This window comes from Rutilus rutilus, assembly GCF_951802725.1.
Source record: "Rutilus rutilus genome assembly, chromosome: 23".
Classification (NCBI taxonomy): domain Eukaryota; kingdom Metazoa; phylum Chordata; class Actinopteri; order Cypriniformes; family Leuciscidae; genus Rutilus; species Rutilus rutilus.
Window position 1 is genome coordinate 7,105,191 of NC_140233.1, and position 18,793 is coordinate 7,123,983.

Sequence of the window (18,793 nt, forward strand, 5' to 3'; positions counted from 1 at the left end):
CAGAAATACATTTTTTTTATTAAAAAAAATAAACAAAAAACTAAATTGAAAACTGAATTTTTTCAAATGTTAATAAATAACGTAACAGAAATAATACTGCTCATGATGTATGTGTATATACACATACAAACATATTTATTTTGGAAATAAATAATTTTTAATCATTTTATAAGAAACTAAGTACTTAAATTACTAAAACTAAAAACTAATTCAAATATTAATAAATTATAAATAATACTAAGATAATTTAAAAGTTCATATATGTATATATATATATATATATATATAAATAAATAGAAGTGCAGTCAAATCGATTAATCACATCTAATGAAAATTTGAAAATGTATGTATATATTTATGTATACACATGTAAATTTACATTTTTGTTAAATACAAGACAACTGACTACTAAATCAAAAGCTTTATATTTGTAATTAAATCTTTATTGTTTTCCTCAATAGAAGTGTCCACAGTGAAAAAAATACCTGCCCCTTTTTTTCTTATAAACAAACATTTGATTTTTATGGCACCCAATGGTGAAGTCCAACTTGTTTACGTCTCTTCAAAGTGTTATTACAGAAGGGCCCAAAATATCATTTATGAAGCAAACTAAAAAAAACAGACAACAAAAAATGTCTAATGTTATAAATGACGATGAATAAACAGCCTTACAAACTCTGACAGCAGCAAAATCTGTATATAAAAAAAAAAAAATCTCATGTAGAAACAATTTAATCATTAGTAGTAGCGTAGCAAAAGTCTATTAATTATTTTAACATGTCAGAGTCAAATATGGTTTGACACGAAACGATAACATGTTGGCAATAAATGTCTACACACATGAAAATGTAAGATGAAGTAAATAAAGAGGGAAAAAAAGATTGAAAATGAGGAAAAACAGGCCCTAAATGAAGAAGAAAACCAGTTTTAAGACTGAAGTGCTTTGGGCTTCTGGTTTGACCAGCTGAAAGAGCTCCGGTATTGATATAAAACGCTTTAGGAGCGTCTTTATAAACGCTTTACGTCAAGTGAACAAATAGAAACAAGATCCTAAATCTACTGAAGATTTAAAATGATCCTTTGAGTGAAAACTATGAGCCAGCAAAAGTGTAAGTGTTGACATGTACAGGTCCTGTCATTTCCACCGGCCAGTTTGATTTCAATAGTCCACCGAAAAACAACAACAACTGCATTACAATCTCTTTTACTTGCAAAATACAATGTCATTATGGTGTTTTTAAAGTGTATGTACCAATATTCTGGACTTCTGAAATGATCTAGGTCAGCATTTGTCTCTGAAATCCTCTGAAAGCCTGCTGGGAAGTTTCTCTAACTGCGAATGAGAGGAGAGCGCCCTCTAGTGTAAACCACTGGCGTCACTGCTGATGAGTAACGCATCTGAGCGGAGAATAAACATGATGTTTGGTTGCAGACAGACGAGGAAGACACCCAGCCACCACCACATGCGTTTACATCCCCCAAAAACAAGAGTCAACGTAAGAAAATAAAGGTGAAGATTACACAGAAAATATACAAGTTACTAACTCAATCAGAGTAACGAGCGGCCGGATAATGATTCCCTTTGCAGCACGATTTCTCTTGGTTTATAGGCAAGAGGTAAAGAGTGTAGAAAGGCCTCAGTCAGGGTGAGAGTGTGTGTGTGTGTGTGTGTGTGTGCGGACGCCTCCTCATGCGATCGCTTTCGCCTCCGGTAAAAACGCCTCCCAGTATTTTATCAGCTAGAGGAGAGAAAGAGCGAATGTGAATTACAAGCATTCAGACTGATTTTTTTTCAGTAAAAAAATTAATAAAATAAGGTGTTCTTGTACCTGTTGTTCTGAGTGCAGCAGCGACTCCAGATATTTGATGATTTGTCTCTTAAAGTCTCGAGCTTTTTCTTTCTGTTAGCAAAGACATTTAAATCAATTGTCAGTCAGAATCATTAAATACGATTCAACAATTAATTGAAGCGAGAACAACGGCAAATAAAATGTTTATTAGGAGTACTTAAAGTGCTCTAATTGGTCAGATGGTCTTGGCTGTTGTAATTGGTCTACTGTGCTCTGATTGGTCAGACAGCCCAGTCTGTTGTGATTGGTCTACTCTGCTCTGATTGGTCAGACAGCCCAGTCTGTTGTGATTGGTCTACTCTGCTCTGATTGGTCAGACAGCCCAGTCTGTTGTGATTGGTCTACTCTGCTCTGATTGGTCAGACGACCCAGTCTGTTATGATTGGTCTACTCTGCTCTGATTGGTCAGATGGCCCAGTCTGTTGTGATTGGTCTACTCTGCTCTGATTGGTCAGATACCTCAGTCTGTTATGATTGGTCTACTCTGCTCTGATTGGTCAGATGGCCCAGTCTGTTGTTATTGGTCTACTCTGCTCTGATTGGTCAGATGACTCAGTCTGTTATGATTGGTCTACTCTGCTCTGATTGGTCAGATGGCCCAGTCTGTTATAATTGGTCGACTGTTTACAGCACTACCATATCTGAACTTCAGCTCTGGATCTTCCTCAGCACTTGACACACAGTGATACGAACAGTAACGATGGCTTCGGTTTTGTAGTATCGTTTCGAGCTCGAGTCCTCAAGTGCAGCAAAGTGGTTTTGCTTGGGCAGCACAGAAAACAGCATCGTCTTGAACCAAACTCTTCCAGACTTCAACTACAACTAAAGTGTTTAAGGGTCAAAGTAGACTTCGTTTGAGGGCAGCCACTGAAGACCATACACTGGCATTATGCACATTTTTTCGAGCAGTTCAGAATCTATTTTTTCTTTTAGAAGACAATCACTCAATTTACAGAGATCTTTGAAACGTTGCAGTCCATTATATTCACAAAGTGCTCTATTACACACTACATTCAAGGCAATCTCCAAAAAAAGCATAACAGGCCCTTTAATGCCAAGATAACCAAAGCCAACAGGGAAATCATGTCTTACATCAAAACGGATGACGTCTTTCTGTACGGTGGCTGAGATTCTCTCGAATTCTCTCTCGAACTGCGTGACCTTTGCCTCCCACTGCAGGACGAGACAGTAGAGTAAGACATGACTTAGAGGGTTACAGATGTTAAGTGTTGAGCAGTGGTGTCGTGCATCACCTCAGAGATCTCGTCCTTGGCCTGCTGGAGTTTGTCGGGTTTGTTGGCCCACAGGAGTTTGGCCTCGGCCTCTCTCTTTTTCTGCAGCATGTTCTCGGCGTCCTGCCAGCGCTGCCACGCTTTCATTCTCTGATCAAAACACCCCTGACAATGTCGAATACAAATAAATGATGATTATTAATAATCAAATCTAATTTATTTATTTTATTATAGATTTAGGTGTTATTTAGATTTAGATTTAATATACATTTTTAGCATAATGATACATACTCTATGTAAACTACCAGTCAAACATATGAAATACTTTTTCTCATGCTCACCAAGGCTGCATTTGTTTGATTAATAATAATAAATGTTTCTTGAGCATCAAATCATCATATCAGACTGATTCTGAAGGATCATGTGACACTGAACACTGGAGACTGTAATGATGCCGAAAATTCAGCTTTGATCTCAGGAATAAATTACATTTTAACAATATATTCAAACAGAAAACAGTTATTTTAAATTGTGATAACATTTCACAATATTACAGTTTTTACTGTTTTTGATCAAATAAACGCAGCCTTAGTGAGCAGAAGAGACGACTTTCAAAAACATTAAAAAAATTTAATTATTCCAAACTTTTGACCAGTACTGTATCTACATTGTAAATTTAATTTGTTATTTTAATTATTTTTTAAATAATAATAATAACTAGATGCGAAAGTTCGTCGAGACAAACTTTAAGTTGGCTTGATAAAGTCGGACCAGAAAGTTTGAAGAAGTTTGAAGTTTAAATTAGTTTGAAGTTTAAATTAGTTTGAAGTAGTTTGAAGTTTAAAGTAGTTTGAAGTTTAAAGTAGTTTGAAGTTTAAAGTATTTAAAAGTAGTTTAAAGTATTTTGAGTGGTTGGTTAGTTGTCACAGATGGTTACTATGGAGTTTTTATAGAGTTCTTAGCATGATCTTGGCATTATTTAACACAAAGAAAGAAAGAAAGATAGGTTAGAAAGATAAAAAGGTTAGAAAGAAAGATTAGTTCGAAAGAAAGAAAGAAAGAAAGAAAGAAAGAAAGAAAGAAAAAGAGTAGTTAGAAAGAAAGAAAGAAAGAAAGAAAGAAAGAAAGAAAGAAAGAAAGAAAGAAAAAGATTAGTTAGAAAGAATGAAGGAAAGATTAGTTAGTTAGAAAGAAAGAAAGATAGGTTAGAAAGATAAAAAGGTTAGAAAGAAAGAAAGAAAGAAAGAAAGAAAGAAAGAAAGAAAGAAAGAAAAAGAGTAGTTAGAAAGAAAGAAAGAAAGAAAGAAAGAAAGAAAGAAAGAAAGAAAGAAAGAAAGAAAAAGATTAGTTAGAAAGAATGAAGGAAAGATTAGTTAGTTAGAAAGAAAGAAAGATAGGTTAGAAAGATAAAAAGGTTAGAAAGAAAGATTAGTTAGAAAGAAAGAAAGAAAGAAAGAAAGAAAGAAAGAGAGAAAGAAAGAAAAAGAGTAGTTAGAAAGAAAGAAAGAGAGAAAGATTAGTTAGAAAGAATGAAGGAAAGATTAGTTAGTTAGAAAGAAAGTTAGAAAGAAAGAAAGAAAGAAAGAAAGAAAGAGAAAGAAAGAAAAAGAGTAGTTAGAAAGAAAGAAAGAAAGAAAGAAAGAAAGAAAGAAAGAAAGAAAGAAAGAAAGAAAGAAAGAAAGAAAGAAAGAAAGAAAGAAAAAAAAGAAAGAAAGAAAGAGAAAGATTAGTTAGAAAGAATGAAGGAAAGATTAGTAAGAAAGAAAGAAAGATAGGTTAGAAAGATAAAAAGGTTAGAAAGAAAGAAAGAAAGAAAGAAAGAAAGAAAGAAAGAAAGAAAGAAAGAACAAAAGAAAGAAAGATGGATTAGTTAGAAAGAAAGATAGATTAATTAGAAAGAAAGAAAGATGGATAAGTTAGAAAGAAAGAAAGAAAGAAAGAAAGAAAGAAAGAAAGAGAAAGAAAAAGAGTAGTAAGAAAGAAAGAAAGAAAGAAAGATCAGTTAGAAAAGAATGAAGGAAAGATTAGTTAGAAAGAAAGAAAGAAAGATAGGTTAGAAAGATAAAAAGGTTAGAAAGAAAGATTAGTTAGAAAGAAAGAAAGAAAGAAAGAAAGAAAGAGAGTAGTTAGAAAGAAAGAAAGAAAGAAAGAAAGAAAGAAAGATAGATTAGTTAGAAAGAATGAAGGAAATATTAATTAGTTAGAAAGAAAGAAAGAAAGAAAGAAAGATGGATTAGTTAGAGAGAAAGATAGATTAATTAGAGAGAAAGAAAGATGAATAAGTTAGAAAGAAAGATAGATAGATTAGAAAGAAAGAAAGAAAGAAAGAAAGAAAGAAAGATGGATTAGTTAGAAAGAAAGATAGATTAATTAGAAAGAAAGATGGATAAGTTAGAAAGAAAGATGGATTAGTTAAAAAGAGATAGATAGATAGTTTAAAGTTTAAAGTAGTTTGAAGTAGATAGATGGATGAGTTTATTTGTTTAAATGAGTCTCAATGGCTCATATAGTATATAGAACGGCAGTTTGGTTTAGTCTTCAAGGTGTTTAGATTTAAATTTTTGTCGGTTTGAATTTTTTAGAACTCCCCAATGTAAGTCAATGGGAGTTTTTGAATGAGTTTTTTCGAGTTTTGATCGTCATTTTTAGGAAAACCGTAAGTCCGATCAGTCTGAAAATAGATAGCACACTTAGTCAGAAAAGTTTGAGTGTCTGAGCCGAGTTTGGAGTATGTAGAGTTAAAGCTCTAGGAGGAGTTACATATAGAAATTTTTAGTCTCAGAAGAATAATAAGTTTAAGTACAATATCAGTAAGTTGGCTTTCTCAAGCCAACTTAATAATTCAAATAAAAACAACAATTATGTAGATACATACAGATATGCATCATGATGCTGAAAAAAATATATATCAATAATTATAATAATGATCCTGATACATACCTGTATGTATTTACATAATTGTTATTTTATTATTAATATTTATTGTTAGTACAACAATAATTAAGATATAACATTAACATTTAATTATTATTATTCATTATTATTATAATTAATAATAAGATATAGATTTATATCACGATTCTTTTTATTTTCAAATATATCTATAATATTAATATTAATATAACAAATTAATAATACATTTATTATTATTGACAACAACAACGATAATAAATTGGATAACATGGTAAAAACAAACTGTAATTAAAAAATATTTTATATAGTGCATACAACCATATGGTAATGCTTATTTTTTGACAATCCAGTGAATTAAATAGGTTTACAAATGAAGGGTATAATTTTCTCTTTGCATGTGGAACGCCAGCTGAAATATAAGATCACTTATAACAAATCAATCCGTGCCAGTTTAACATTATATAATACCTTAATGTTAAAAAAGACACACTTAAATCATAACACACAATAAATCAACAGGACGAGTCGGACTTTTTCTTCTGTCTGTGTGTGTGTGTGTGTGTGTGTGTGTGTGTGTGTGTGTGTGTGTGTACCCTGACGGCTCCCAGCAGTCGTATATAATCGGCCAGCAGCTCAGAGAAGGTGAAGAAGTCGTTGGCCGCCTGGTCCTGGTGGAGCTGCTCGATTCGATCTTCCACCTCGGCCAGCTGAGACAGAGCTCGAGACAGAGCCGTGTTATCCTCCGAGCTGCCCAGCATCGCCACGCTCTTCGCAAACACGGCTGTGTTCCCAGACAACTCTGAAACACACATCCCACCCTTTAACAACTAGTCCAATCAGATTCTGTTTCACTTAATATATGTCACATTACAGAATGGGTTGCAATTCCCAAATCTGAATGCACTACATTTAAAAAAAAAAACAATCCACATTTTAGCCCTTCTGACCTTTCCTGTGATTGACAAGCGATTCCACCATGACGTGGAGTTTCCGCAACTGCTGTTCTTCATTTTCTACATCCTGGATCTTCTCATCAAACCACTGAAACAAACAAGCACACACACAGTTTAATATTCAGTCTCCTTTCTAGGTTGGTTTTAAGCCTATTCCTCTTTATAGAGGAGCTCAGCGTGGGTCAGACCAGCTTGCTTTTCCACTCACCACGTCCTGTTCGTTCATCTTTATGGTCATCTTACTCACAGCATCTGTGGCTTTGTTGAGCATTTTGAGGAAGCCGGCTCCACTCAGAGCCTGTGTGCCGACTGCTCTGGGTAACTAACACACACACACACACACACACACACACACACACACACACACACACACACACACAATGTGAGGAATGGATAGATAAACATCTGCATGTGAGAAAGTCACTTCTCTTAGGTTTATGTTAATGTGGAGTTTGCGGTCGCATGCGTTGATTGAATGATTACAAATGTTCGTTTTTATGCCAGAAGCTGCGTCACCTCTTCTTTCTCTAAAAACTCTCTGACATCAGGGTCCTGCAGGAGAGACGGGTGACTTACAATCCTCTGAAGATACCTGCAACAACACACAAACAATCCTCAAACACAACCTAACATCATATTTACTACTAACATCATATTTATTACATTATATTATCCGATCTAAATAATAATCAACAACATTAGATTGGATATCATAAATTGGGAAATAATAAAATGCAATGTTAGTTGTAAACTTGTAATTAATGTATATTTTAATTTTAATAAAGATGGATAAATGACTTAAATTGGATAATATAATGTTAGTTGTAATTAATATTCATATTCAATACTTAGATTAGGTAAGTATAGATAAGTAATTTTTCTGTCCTCATTAAAATATATATTTACTTCTAACATTAAATTGCATTGCATTATCAAATTTAATAATGCATTATTTAATTTGATTTATTATTTAATAAATTATGTTATTAATATTAATTATTACTAACATTATATACTATATGACAATTTTATCCAATCAAAGTAATATTTCTGTCCACATTAAAATGAAAATACACAGTGTAATGATAGTAGTGATTAATATTAATATTACATTATCCAATTTAAGACATTTTCTATCCCCATATATGATTTTAATTATGGCGAACGTAACCATTATTCAGTTTAAGTAATTTTTCTGTCCTCATTATTTAAATATATTAATATGAATTACTACTGACATTATTATAATATCCAGTTTAAGTATTTTTTCTGTCCTCATTATATAAATATATATATACACACAATATATTTTATTTATTATACAACTATTATTATACTATCCAGTTTAAGTAATTTTTCTGTTCTCATTAAAATGAAAATAAATATAATAGTATAAATTAATATTAACATTATATTATATTAACCAATCTAAGTAATTTTTCTGTCCTCATTAAAATGAAAATACTGTAGAGCCAATCATAGTATGGTGTTTTATAAACAGATGTATGAAGAGGGATTTTAAACCAATGAGATTTCACTGGGGGCGGGGCTTCTTAGTGCAATGTAACGAAACGTTCTGACATGACACATCGATGACAGATGTGGCCGGTCAGGACAAAAACAAGGAGAAGAAGCGTGATTCACCGCTTTACTAGTGCAACTAGTTAAGAAACAGTGTCATCTTCAGTAACGAACCTCTCTAGAGCAGCTCTCCTCCGCTCCACAAACTCTGCTGACGATGGATCCTCCTTCCCCACTTTGACTTTTGTCATACCTGGAAAATCCACACACAGTTATTCATAATCAGACACTTGCTCATAATCAGAGCAGATCGGATGCATTAGCAGAAGCAAGTTTCTACCCAGAATGCTCTTCTCCGGTGGCGGAGGAATGATGTATCCATTCTGTGAGTGTTTCTCCGAGAGCTTCTCGTACAATCCCAGGAAATCACTGAAACGCCTGCGTACAGTAAACGTCTTGCTACGGAACATGGTTAACGACGTCTGAGGGGATGAAAACAGGGAGATTTAGACAGGGTGTCGTATCGTGCGCTCGTGTAATCTGCGCAAGAGACTGACAAAAATAAAATAATCACCTGTGTTGAAACTTTGTAGGCCATATAAGCATTCATACCGTCACCTGTAAGAAGCAGAGAGAGAAATAAACCCCCAACATAACACACATATGTGCTGTTAACCTCAAGCTTAAAGATCAGGGCCCGTATTCATAAAGATTCTAAGAATCCTCTGAGAAAACTCTTAATTTAGCTTAAAAACTTTTACGTAGGAGTCTTAGCTTAAGAGCGATTCGAGACCGATCTGAGAGCAACTCTGAGCAAGGAAAAGACAAAAACTTTTATCTTAGTGAGGAGGCGGGGTTGACCCCGTTGCTATGTATGACACTATCTTTTGACAACTGTGATTGGTTGGTTGACCAAGAAGGGAAAAAAAGAGTGATTTTAAGTATAGGGTCTATTCTAAGCCTCCACTTTGAAATTACATGCGTAATTTTTCCTATTTGACCGTTCTCACACACACACACACACACATTATATATGTGTATATAAATCCTTTTTTTTATTTACCATGCTGTTAATTTCCAATAAGGTATTTGATTGGCTTGATAAAAATTGTTCCACTCTTTCCAATTACACTGATTACTGGCATGTCTATTTAAGTGGTGGTTTGAATGTTGGTTTTAATGTATCAAACATGGAATTTTCCCAGTTCCCAAATATCGTAATGTAGTGATTACTTTCATTTCTGGCGCTATGGCATTTCTGCGCTGTGTCGGAGATGTTAGCGCGTCTCTAATAAGATCAGTCACAAACATGATCCCTGCACGATCTAATCTATAGCGTCTTATTAACTCACAGTCATCCATTGTCTGCAACACATTTCTTCTCCCTCTTCGTCTTTCTGCCATTTTCTCCTCTGCTAAAGAAACTCTTAAGCCTCTTAAAAGTCCTCGTCCGTGCTCCTAACAATTTTGACCTTAAGACCTCTTTTGAGGGTTAAGATGCTTTCTGAATTACTTTTTTCTTTACTAGGATTTTTTCTTTAATTTTAAGAGTAAACGCCCACATTTCTAAGAATTTTCTTAGAATTGTGTCACTAGGAGCTACTCTTTGCATTAAGATTCTTTATGAATACGGGCCCAGGACTGGTTACACAAAGGTCATAGGTTTAGAGTCAATGATCCCAGATGAAAAAAAAAAAAAAAAAGCTTGACTAGCCTAAACTGGTCCGTTTTGCTGGTTTTAGAAGGGTTGTCAAACTAAACCAGTTTAAATATCAGTTTGTCCAGGTCACCAGCTAAAACCAGCAAACTAGAGTAAATCAACAAAATAAAGAAAGTTTTTACTATCGAAACTTTCAAGATTTACATATTTAAATGACTTCGGTTATGATTAGCACGTAAAATGTGTTACGACGCCCTTGCAAAACTGCTCAGTAAAGGAGAGGATTCATAAAAGTGGGTGGGATATGCTAATGTGTTGACCAACCTATGTTAGTTGAATGAACGAATGAGGCATTTATATATCGCTTTCATATGTACTACTGTACACCCAAAGCGCTTTACAATCATATCAGGGCATCTCTCCTCAACCTAGTTATGCAGTTAACGAACCCACGCGAGTTACTTTCAAAGCACTAGGAAGAGATTTTTTGCTGTAAATACATACAATACAACATTAAACATCTTTATTTCAAAAGAAAAATTCTTGCTTTTATTACTAAACCAATTTAAGCGAAACAACATTTACTCCCAAGATCCTCCAACTTTATTTAAACTTCTAACTAGTGCCGGCTGGATCACATATAACTAGATCGTCTCTATAAATTCTCATACAAAGAAATTAAGAGCACATGAAAACAAGAGACATTAATAACTGATTATAAGTAGTCAATGTATGCTTTTTGCTTTTCTAAGCATTTTGCATATTTGTGTAATAGTAAAATAAACCTTTAGCTGTAGTTTGCCTCTTTTTATAAGATAAATACCTTAACCAAGTGTTTTTGGGTTTTTCTCCCTCATATAAAAAAATATTTGATAAATATAAAATATTTTCCTCATATCCTGATGGTTTAATCTAACTTTTAGGGTCATTAAAAACAAATATCCCCTCTGGACATCACTTTTGGCCACTATATACAAAGTAAGAGTGAGCAAACTATCAGCAAAAATATGATATATTATATCAGGTGAAATATTATCTCCCCAGAGCTTATTTTAGCCCTTACGGTAACACCACACCTTTAAAAAAGAAGAAGGACGGGAAATGAAAAAAAGCTGGTACAGGGCAAAAAAAGGAAGTTGTTATTGTATGGCAGTGCTCTAGACAGACGTATATGCGACTCAGTTCCTTAATTAGAACAATTTCACCTAGTTCACGGTTTTCTGTTTCCTGCAAACTCAGCCAAATACTCATTCAAACTAATGTTTTGTGAGAACAGCGTTAACCCTGAAACAAGACATCAAAACCAGTTGAAGATTATGGTCTTACCAACTTTCTCTGGATTTGTGACGGAAATGTTTAGATCAAACTTGTCCTCGCTTTCCTCTTCCTCCAGCTTTATGAGAAAAAAAAAGAGAAAGGAAGAAGGAAACCTGTAAGGTTTGATCTGATCTCTAGTGACGGGAAGCGCAAGAAATGCAACAAATCCAGTTTTTGTTTCCAGTTCTTGATTCTTTTAGTAGTTTTGACTTATTTCATTTTCAAATGAAACACATAAATACATAATTCATAAGTTTAAAACTGATTCTTGACTGATTCATCAAAAAGAATCAGCTCATAGGAGTCATTTGCTTGTGAATCAGTCACTAAAGGTGCCAAACATCAAGAAAAACATTCAGTCTCGAATGATTCATCAAAAAGAATCAGCTCATAGGAGTCATTTGCTTGCGAATCAAGTCACTAAAGGAGCCAAACATCAAGAAAAACATTCAGTCTCGAATGATTCATCAAAAAGAATCAGCTCATAGGAGTCATTTGCTTGTGAATCAAGTCACTAAAGGAGCCAAACATCAAGAAAAACATTCAGTCTCGAATGATTCATCAAAAAGAATCAGCTCATAGGAGTCATTTGCTTGTGAATCAGTCACTAAAAGAGCCAAACATCATTAAAAACATTCGGTCTCAGTACTTTTTATTTAAAAAATGTTCAATTTCCAATCATCTTTATAAGTGTTTTACCTCCTCCAGGGTTTTGGACGGAGGTTTGCTGGAGCTGCTGGCTACCGGGGCGGCAGGAGCCGATACTGACGCTTTCAAGGCATCTTTCTTCTTGCGGTCATTAAGAGGACTGTCCAGAGACAACTCCACTGTAGCCTCTGGGAAAAACAGTGAGAGAAAGTGCATTTTATGGATTCAATCAAACTAAAAAGATAGTGCAACACAAACACAACCTAGAGCGCAAACACACATACACATGCAAAACACATTCCATCAGCAACATAAAGCAGGGTGAGAGGTCAAAGGTCGCTGAGGAATTCCTTTTCCCCTTCCTGAGTCAACGCTGAGAAAGCGAATTCATCATCCATCACTCAGAGAAGTGATGTGCATGCATTTCTGCTTATTTAAAAAAAAAAAATAATAAAAAAAGCAGGAAAATGTTTCATTGCGCAAAAAAACACTAAGCCTTGAAAACCCTACAGCACTTTAGGTGACTTCTAAGCAGTTAATAGTAGTTTTATTTTTATGTATTAATTTTTTGTTTTATTATTTTACTTGAGCATCTACGATCTAGGAAGGCGGTTCACTTGCTCGATGCCTATGGATAGCCAAAAATGCTTTCAAGGTAGGCGGCTCGTAAGGTTTGGAAACACAAGTCCAACTTTTAAATGCACCAATGACACCAAACCATTGTCTAGGTAGGCCCGTTCACAAGGTTTCGAAAAAATGACCTAAACATTCAAACATGCTTTTCACATGTGGGAGGGCAGATACATTTTGAAACACAAATTAAACTTGCTTAAACATGCCCCAAAATCCTCTCAAGGTTTTAAGACTCAAAACTGTTGTCTAGATAGGCAGCTCGCTAGGTTTTGAAGATTAGAACAATAAATGTGTGTTATAAGATGTCAAAAAACGCTGTATGTTACTACTTCAGCTTGTTTGAACCGTTTTAACTGAAAGCAACTTGGACCGAAATCTCTTTAAAAAAAAAAAAAAGTCAGTGCCCTTATTTTGTCTCTAGATGCACACACTAGTAAGGCCCATTTATAAAAGCTACTTAAATGACCTAATTGAACTAAGGCCTAATCCTGGCTTAATCTAAGCCCTGTCTGTGAAAACAGGCCTTAGTTTTGAAAGATGAACTTTTACATTTGCCTATGATGCCCGAAAAAAGCTCTCTGGGAAGGGCACTTACTATATATTGAAACAAAAAACATTTATATACAAAAAACACTGTCTATGTTGGCAGTTCGGAGGATTTTGCAACACAAAGCAAACTTTTAAATGCACCAATGTCACCCAAAAATACTGTCTAGGTAGGCTGCTTGAAACATGAACCAAGCATTTAAAAGTGCTTATGATGCTTTAAAAAAATGTTGTCTGGCAAGGTAGCCAAGTTTTGACAAACAAACTAAACACTAAAAAATGCTGTCTATATATAAGTTTTGAGCAATACATTTTTGTGTTATGATGCCCCAAAACCCTGTGCTACGAGGGTTTTCGCAGGAAGAACTATTTTTGGTTCCCCAAAGAACCTTTCAGCAAAAGTCTTAAAGGAGAACTCCGGTCAATTTTAACATTGAGCTCATTTTTTTGTACATTTGAAGTGCTGTCAATACAGAGAACAACGACAAAAATCGGTGTTGCCTACACCGTGTTATCCTCTTTTTAAAATGTGCACCCTGTTGACTTCAATGGGGCAAGTTTTAAACCTGCTTTTAGCCTCTTAACATCCTTGATGTGTCATTACAAGTGCACAGGTCATGTGAGTGATTCCTTCTGAGTGAACGCGGGTGATGAAAAACATCAGAAAAATGATGTTTATTCAGCCAGCGCACATACCTGTATTTACATCCTGTTTTCGGTCGAAGTCCACAGTAGTCGATTGTCGAGTTCACGCGCGTGATCATAGGTACTAAACCTAAACCTGAACTCGACAATCGACTACTGTGGACTTCGACCGAAAACAGGATGTAAATACAGGTATGTGCGCTGGCTGAATAAACATAATTTTTTATATATTTCTTTCACATCTACTGCAGTCAGATTCACCCGCGTTCACTCAGAAGGAATCACTCACATGACCTGTGCACTTGTGTAATGACACATCAAGGATGTTAAGAGGCTAAAAGCAGGTTTAAAACTTGCCCCATTGAAGTCAACAGGGTGCACATTTTAAAAAGAGGATAACACGGTGTAGGCAACACCGATTTTTGTCGTTGTTCTCTGTACTGACAGCACTCCAAATGTACAAAAAAATGAGCTCAATGTTAAAATTGACCGGAGTTCTCCTTTAAGACTCTTGCATAATGAGTCCGAAATTCGCAACCGAAATTTTTGCATGTTAAAAAATAAATACGACCTCACGTATTTATACGTGTAAATAAATACGACCTTGCACACTTGCCTCCGAAACTTTGATCCGTCATTAAAAAAAAAGTCAGTTTTTCGGACTTGAGTTTGAACATTTTGATGATCTAAAGAAGCTTTTTTCACTATAAAGAATCTTTTGCGGAATGTAAAGGTTCTTCATGGAACCATCGATGCCAATAAAGACCCTTTATTTTTTAATAAAGTGTATAATGCTCAAAATGCTGTCTAGGCAAGTAGCTCACGAGGTTTAGAAGATTTGAACAATCACTTGTCATGATGCCCAAAAAAACAGGCCTAGGTAGGCATTCAAAAAGTGTCACAGTCATGATCTGGTGTTACTGTACCTGAGAAGATGTCCTGCTCCTCAGAGTGAACCCCATTGGTCCTGGAGCTGCCGCTCGAGGAAGGTTTGGTGGCGGGTGCCGTCACGGCTTCCTCTGCGAACAGATCCGTGGGGTCGTCTTTAACATGTGGCTTGACCTTCGCTTCTGATTTCACCTCTGTAAAGACATTGATAGGTGGCCCACTCGCCACTGAAGGCTTCTTCGTCACGCCTTTTAATGGCTCTGTGAACAGGTCTTCCTCCTCTTCCTCATCCTCATCATCCTCATCGCCGAACAGCTCAGCGCTCCCTGGTTTCTTGGCGGCAGAGCCTTTGCTGCCGCCCGTCGGAGGGTCTTCGAAAATATCCTGATGTCGGACTCCAATGGCGTTTTTGTGCACAGGCTTGCTGCTGATATCACTAGGTGCTTTACCGATGACAACAGACTTTGGCGTTTCTACAGGCTCTTTCAAGAGATCTGGCACGGGGTTTTGGACTTCAGGCGAACCGATTACATCGGCTTCATCGCCCAGCGGGTCGCTGAGCAGGTCGACGGCCTCGTCGCTGCCAGGAGATTGTATCTTCACGTTCTTCTGGGGTTCAGAGTTAATGTCGCTAAGAGGATCGCTGAAGATATCTTCTGGTGGCTCGTTGAAGATGTCTTTAGGAGGTCCGGTTGTGTCAGGCGACAGTGAATCCATCTCGGAGATTGACTAGGGAACGGCACAGAAATGATTATTCAGCTAATGTTGTAAAATTTAGTTACTATAAATAGAAATATTGTGAGTTTAAACAGGATTACTACCATTGTGTTTAACAGCCTGTGGGATAATTTTCCATCTGGCATGGAGTTGTTTTTCCAAATACATTAAACATTTTCAGGTTGAATCTCACAAAATTTGTCCAAAAAAAACAAAGATGTCTAACAGGCGCAGGATCAAAACGAAAGTTATGAAAATAAATGAGGAAAATCCACACACTGTTTAACTCTTTCCTTTATTTGCAAAATATAACAGCAACTTTTTAGATTTGGGTCCGAATGAAGGAAAGAGTTAAACAGTGTTTGGATTTTCATATCTCTGGTTAAAGTTCAACCCTAAATAAAGAAAAAAGTATATTTTTAGTATTATTTTTGCATTGAAAAATTAAGCATATTTTGTTAAGCATAAGTTCTTGCAACAGTAATTAGGCTATATACAATTTTTTTCGTGTTAATATTTTTTAGTTTATGTATTTGTGCATTTCTACAATTGGTCATTTTATACTTAAAAGCAGGGTAGGTGATTTGCTTCAAAAACATGCTTTGCTATGCTGGTTGAAAGTCTCTTCACATCCTGATAGCAATCACTAAGTCAAGTGGTCTAAATGTATTTATATGTATATGGAGATATATAAAAACAACTTATATAACTTGAGAAAATCATAGAACTCGTTCCGAGGGCTACGATATTTTGTCCTAACATTTATGTATGTTTTTACACACCCTGCTCGCGCAGACGTCACACATCATCAGCGCGTTTCATGCTATGCAGAGTTAGACAGACGTCAGTCACAGAACACCGCAAACGAAACAGCGGCCGTAGTTCCTCCTGAATCAAAACAACGAGCGTATGCTGCGTTCACGCCATAACTACTGTCATTTGTAAGAGATGGAAACACGTGACGTTGCACTCGGAGCGGTTCGTGACTCGAATTTATGCGTTTCAATGGCAACACTATCAACGGCGTTATGAATCTGCAGCAGTCAGGTGATACAGGTCAGAGCTCTTTAAGTTATGTTCATTATTATTGTAATATGATGTGCTTTGACACATGAGGTAATTTAACGCCGTCTCTCGTGACGCTTTTGTTTGCTCCCTGCTTTCATGTGTTTTGAAGGAGTGGCGGCTTTGGAGACGCCCTGAAGGGAGGGTGGGATCTTTATGCTTTTACATTTACATTTATTAGCAGACGCTTTTATCCAAAGCGACTTACAAATGAGAACAATAGAAGCAGTTAAACTAACAGTAGGACAACAATATGCAAGTGCTATGATCCTTCTCAGTTTAATCTAACGCAGCACTTTTAAAGCTAACTCGCTATCGCTAGCTTCAATGAAAATCGCCTACTTTACCTTTAAATTGTAAAATATTTATTACATTACTATTATTTGTGAATACAGTTGGTGGTTTAAAAATAAATAAAAGTAAAGCAAGCCTATTTTAGTACTTTCGTTGCATTGAAAATTAAATCCAACCAAATGCTTATTATTGTAATAGTAATTACATAATTAAAATGTAAAATATTTATGTTATTACAGGTATTATTCTTTTTTGATTGCTTGTACAACTGAGATTTTACAATAAATAAATGATAAAATAAGCCTATTTGAGTGCTATCTTTGCATTGAAAATTAAAGTCTCATTATTGTAACAGTAAATATTTAAATGGTAAAATATTCATCATGCTAGTCTTTGTTATTTTTATATACGTGAGCATTTGTACAATTGATGGTTTAACATGAATAAATATATAACATTGATTCCAGACAGGATGGTTCGAATAAACATGATTACATAAAATGTAATCACGAAAAATGTCCTAAATGGTCCTGAAACTGGCTACTTTTTTTGATTATGCTAAATAAAATTTCATATTTCTATCTTTTGATTTTGGGGTAACGTATTTATTACATACAATATTTTAAAGACCTGCACATTTTTCTCATGAGATAGTAAGTAGTAGTCATTTTGCAGTCACCGAAGCGACTTCTAGCACCCTTAAAGGGACAGTCCGCCTGCATTAACCCAGGGTTAAGTGTCTTGCTTAACGGTACAATGGTTACAGCTTACGAATCAACCCACGCTGTGTTCAAACCTACAACCTTTCAGTTCCAGTGCAGACCTTTAACCACCAATCCACTCCTTCCTGACTCACGTACAGCAACTGTAAATTCCTTCCCACAAAGCAAATTCTAAAGAAAATAAATGCTTACTAAGGGGGAAAAAAAGGCATTTAGACATTCACTCAAGTTTCAGACTCACATGACCAGACCATCAGTACTTTGCCCTGAAAAGACTACGCTAAGTAAACATTGACTGCTGGACACCAGCTCATTTATTAAGAGACAGATTTGCCTTCATAATACTCATCATACAGTAGTTTGGATCTCTTCCTTAGACTGCATGAAAATATGCATATTTTATATACATGAAACATCTTAACTGTGATATGTTGGGTGGTTCTGCATGAAGAAGTTAATCTACTTTCACGCTTCCTTTATAATTAGACACAACATAACACTCATTTTACACACATACAACAGTGTGACTTCAGTCTGTTTGGAAAACTGGGTCAACATTCCTTGTGATATTATTTATTCAACTACAAGAGTCCTCCAAAAACTTCAGTGTCACATGCAGGCCTAAACTCAGATCTATTTAACCCTGCGGAAGAATCAAATCTGAGGTGGTGATGAAAATGATATCCTTATTAAATCGTTAAGCAAATATGATCATAGAAAAACGCCGTATAAACCAGCAGATCTGAAGATCTCCGGCTGAAGAAGACGAAGAATAAGAGCAGGGTGATCTGAAGGTGTCAGAGAAGTGAAAGTGATCGGTTTTCTTCTCTTTCTGCCTGTCTGAATGAAGTCTCTGGCTAATTAGCTTCATAAATGCGTTTAATTGTGTTACTCACCGTGCCCGTGAACGCATCCGCGCCGTCGTCACTGTCCTCCAGCAGCTCGGGCTCCTCTGAGTCCGGGAAAGGAGGAGGACTGCGCTCCGAGCTGGCCGCCATCTTCAGCTCCACACACGGAAAAACTTTATTACAAGCGGAGAACGCTAGAGTGAAAATGAGAGAGCGACATTGAACTGATGCGAAGAGAGAGAGAGATAGCGAAACAGCGACGCCCGGTGGTCAATAGTGGCGGGCTTTGCGCTGTACGTCACGCTCACAAGACCACTCCCAAAGTAGTGCAAATCTTTTTT

General features: G+C 35.7%; 1 protein-coding gene across 1 annotated transcript; it reads right to left on the reverse strand.

The window, feature by feature from the left end:
* Positions 1-421: 421 nt before the first annotated feature.
* snx1a (sorting nexin 1a) lies at positions 422-18,646 on the reverse strand. Its single transcript, XM_084398041.1, has 15 exons — positions 18,501-18,646; positions 14,845-15,535; positions 12,146-12,282; positions 11,456-11,522; positions 9,044-9,087; positions 8,810-8,951; positions 8,644-8,722; positions 7,465-7,540; positions 7,157-7,270; positions 6,943-7,036; positions 6,589-6,794; positions 3,104-3,247; positions 2,943-3,023; positions 1,830-1,901; positions 422-1,739 (listed from the first exon to the last, which is right to left on the reverse strand). Exons 1-15 carry the CDS (start codon positions 18,600-18,602, stop codon positions 1,689-1,691), a joined length of 2,100 nt encoding a protein of 699 aa, XP_084254167.1. The 5' UTR covers positions 18,603-18,646; the 3' UTR covers positions 422-1,688.
* Between the last annotated feature and the right edge of the window lie 147 nt (positions 18,647-18,793).

Excerpts from the sequence above, each read along its gene's own strand:
- snx1a (XM_084398041.1), bottom strand. The coding sequence starts at position 18,602 with ATGGCGGCCAGCTCGGAGCGCAGTCCTCCTCCTTTCCCGGACTCAGAG. Across the intron at positions 1,902-2,942 it reads AAGACGTCATCCGTTTTGAT|AAAGAAAAAGCTCGAGACTT; the intron begins GTAAGACATGAT and ends CTTTGCTAACAG. Across the intron at positions 1,740-1,829 it reads TGCTGCACTCAGAACAACAG|CTGATAAAATACTGGGAGGC; the intron begins GTACAAGAACAC and ends TCTCTCCTCTAG.